The sequence below is a fragment of the Nestor notabilis genome, unplaced genomic scaffold, assembly GCF_000696875.1.
Source record: "Nestor notabilis isolate BGI_N333 unplaced genomic scaffold, ASM69687v1 scaffold25419, whole genome shotgun sequence".
In the NCBI taxonomy this organism is placed as follows: domain Eukaryota; kingdom Metazoa; phylum Chordata; class Aves; order Psittaciformes; family Psittacidae; genus Nestor; species Nestor notabilis.
Window position 1 is genome coordinate 9177 of NW_009944472.1, and position 208 is coordinate 9384.

General features: G+C 72.6%; 1 protein-coding gene across 1 annotated transcript in view; it reads right to left on the bottom strand.

The window, feature by feature from the left end:
- PABPN1L (poly(A) binding protein, nuclear 1-like (cytoplasmic)) overlaps window positions 1–204 on the bottom strand; it is a gene marked incomplete at its 5' end in the record, with an annotated part of 3753 nt that extends 3549 nt beyond the window's left edge. The window contains one exon of the mRNA XM_010022444.1: window positions 36–204. Coding sequence (XP_010020746.1) covers window positions 36–204 — 169 coding nt within the window. The remainder of the gene's footprint in view (window positions 1–35) is intronic.
- Window positions 205–208: the final 4 nt, after the last annotated feature.

Sequence of the window (208 nt, forward strand, 5' to 3'; positions counted from 1 at the left end):
CGTCCCGTCCCGTCCCCCCGACCACCCCGCGTTACCTCCGCGGCGCGCCACCACGTGCGGATCTCCCGCGCAGCGCCTCTTTCGCACACCAAGGACCAATCAGGGCAGGGCACGCCTCCAGGCCCCGCCCCTTGCCGGCCCTGCCCAGTTGTGACCCGCGGTCCGCGGGTTCGAGACCTCGGAGCGGCAGCAGACACCAACGAACTGC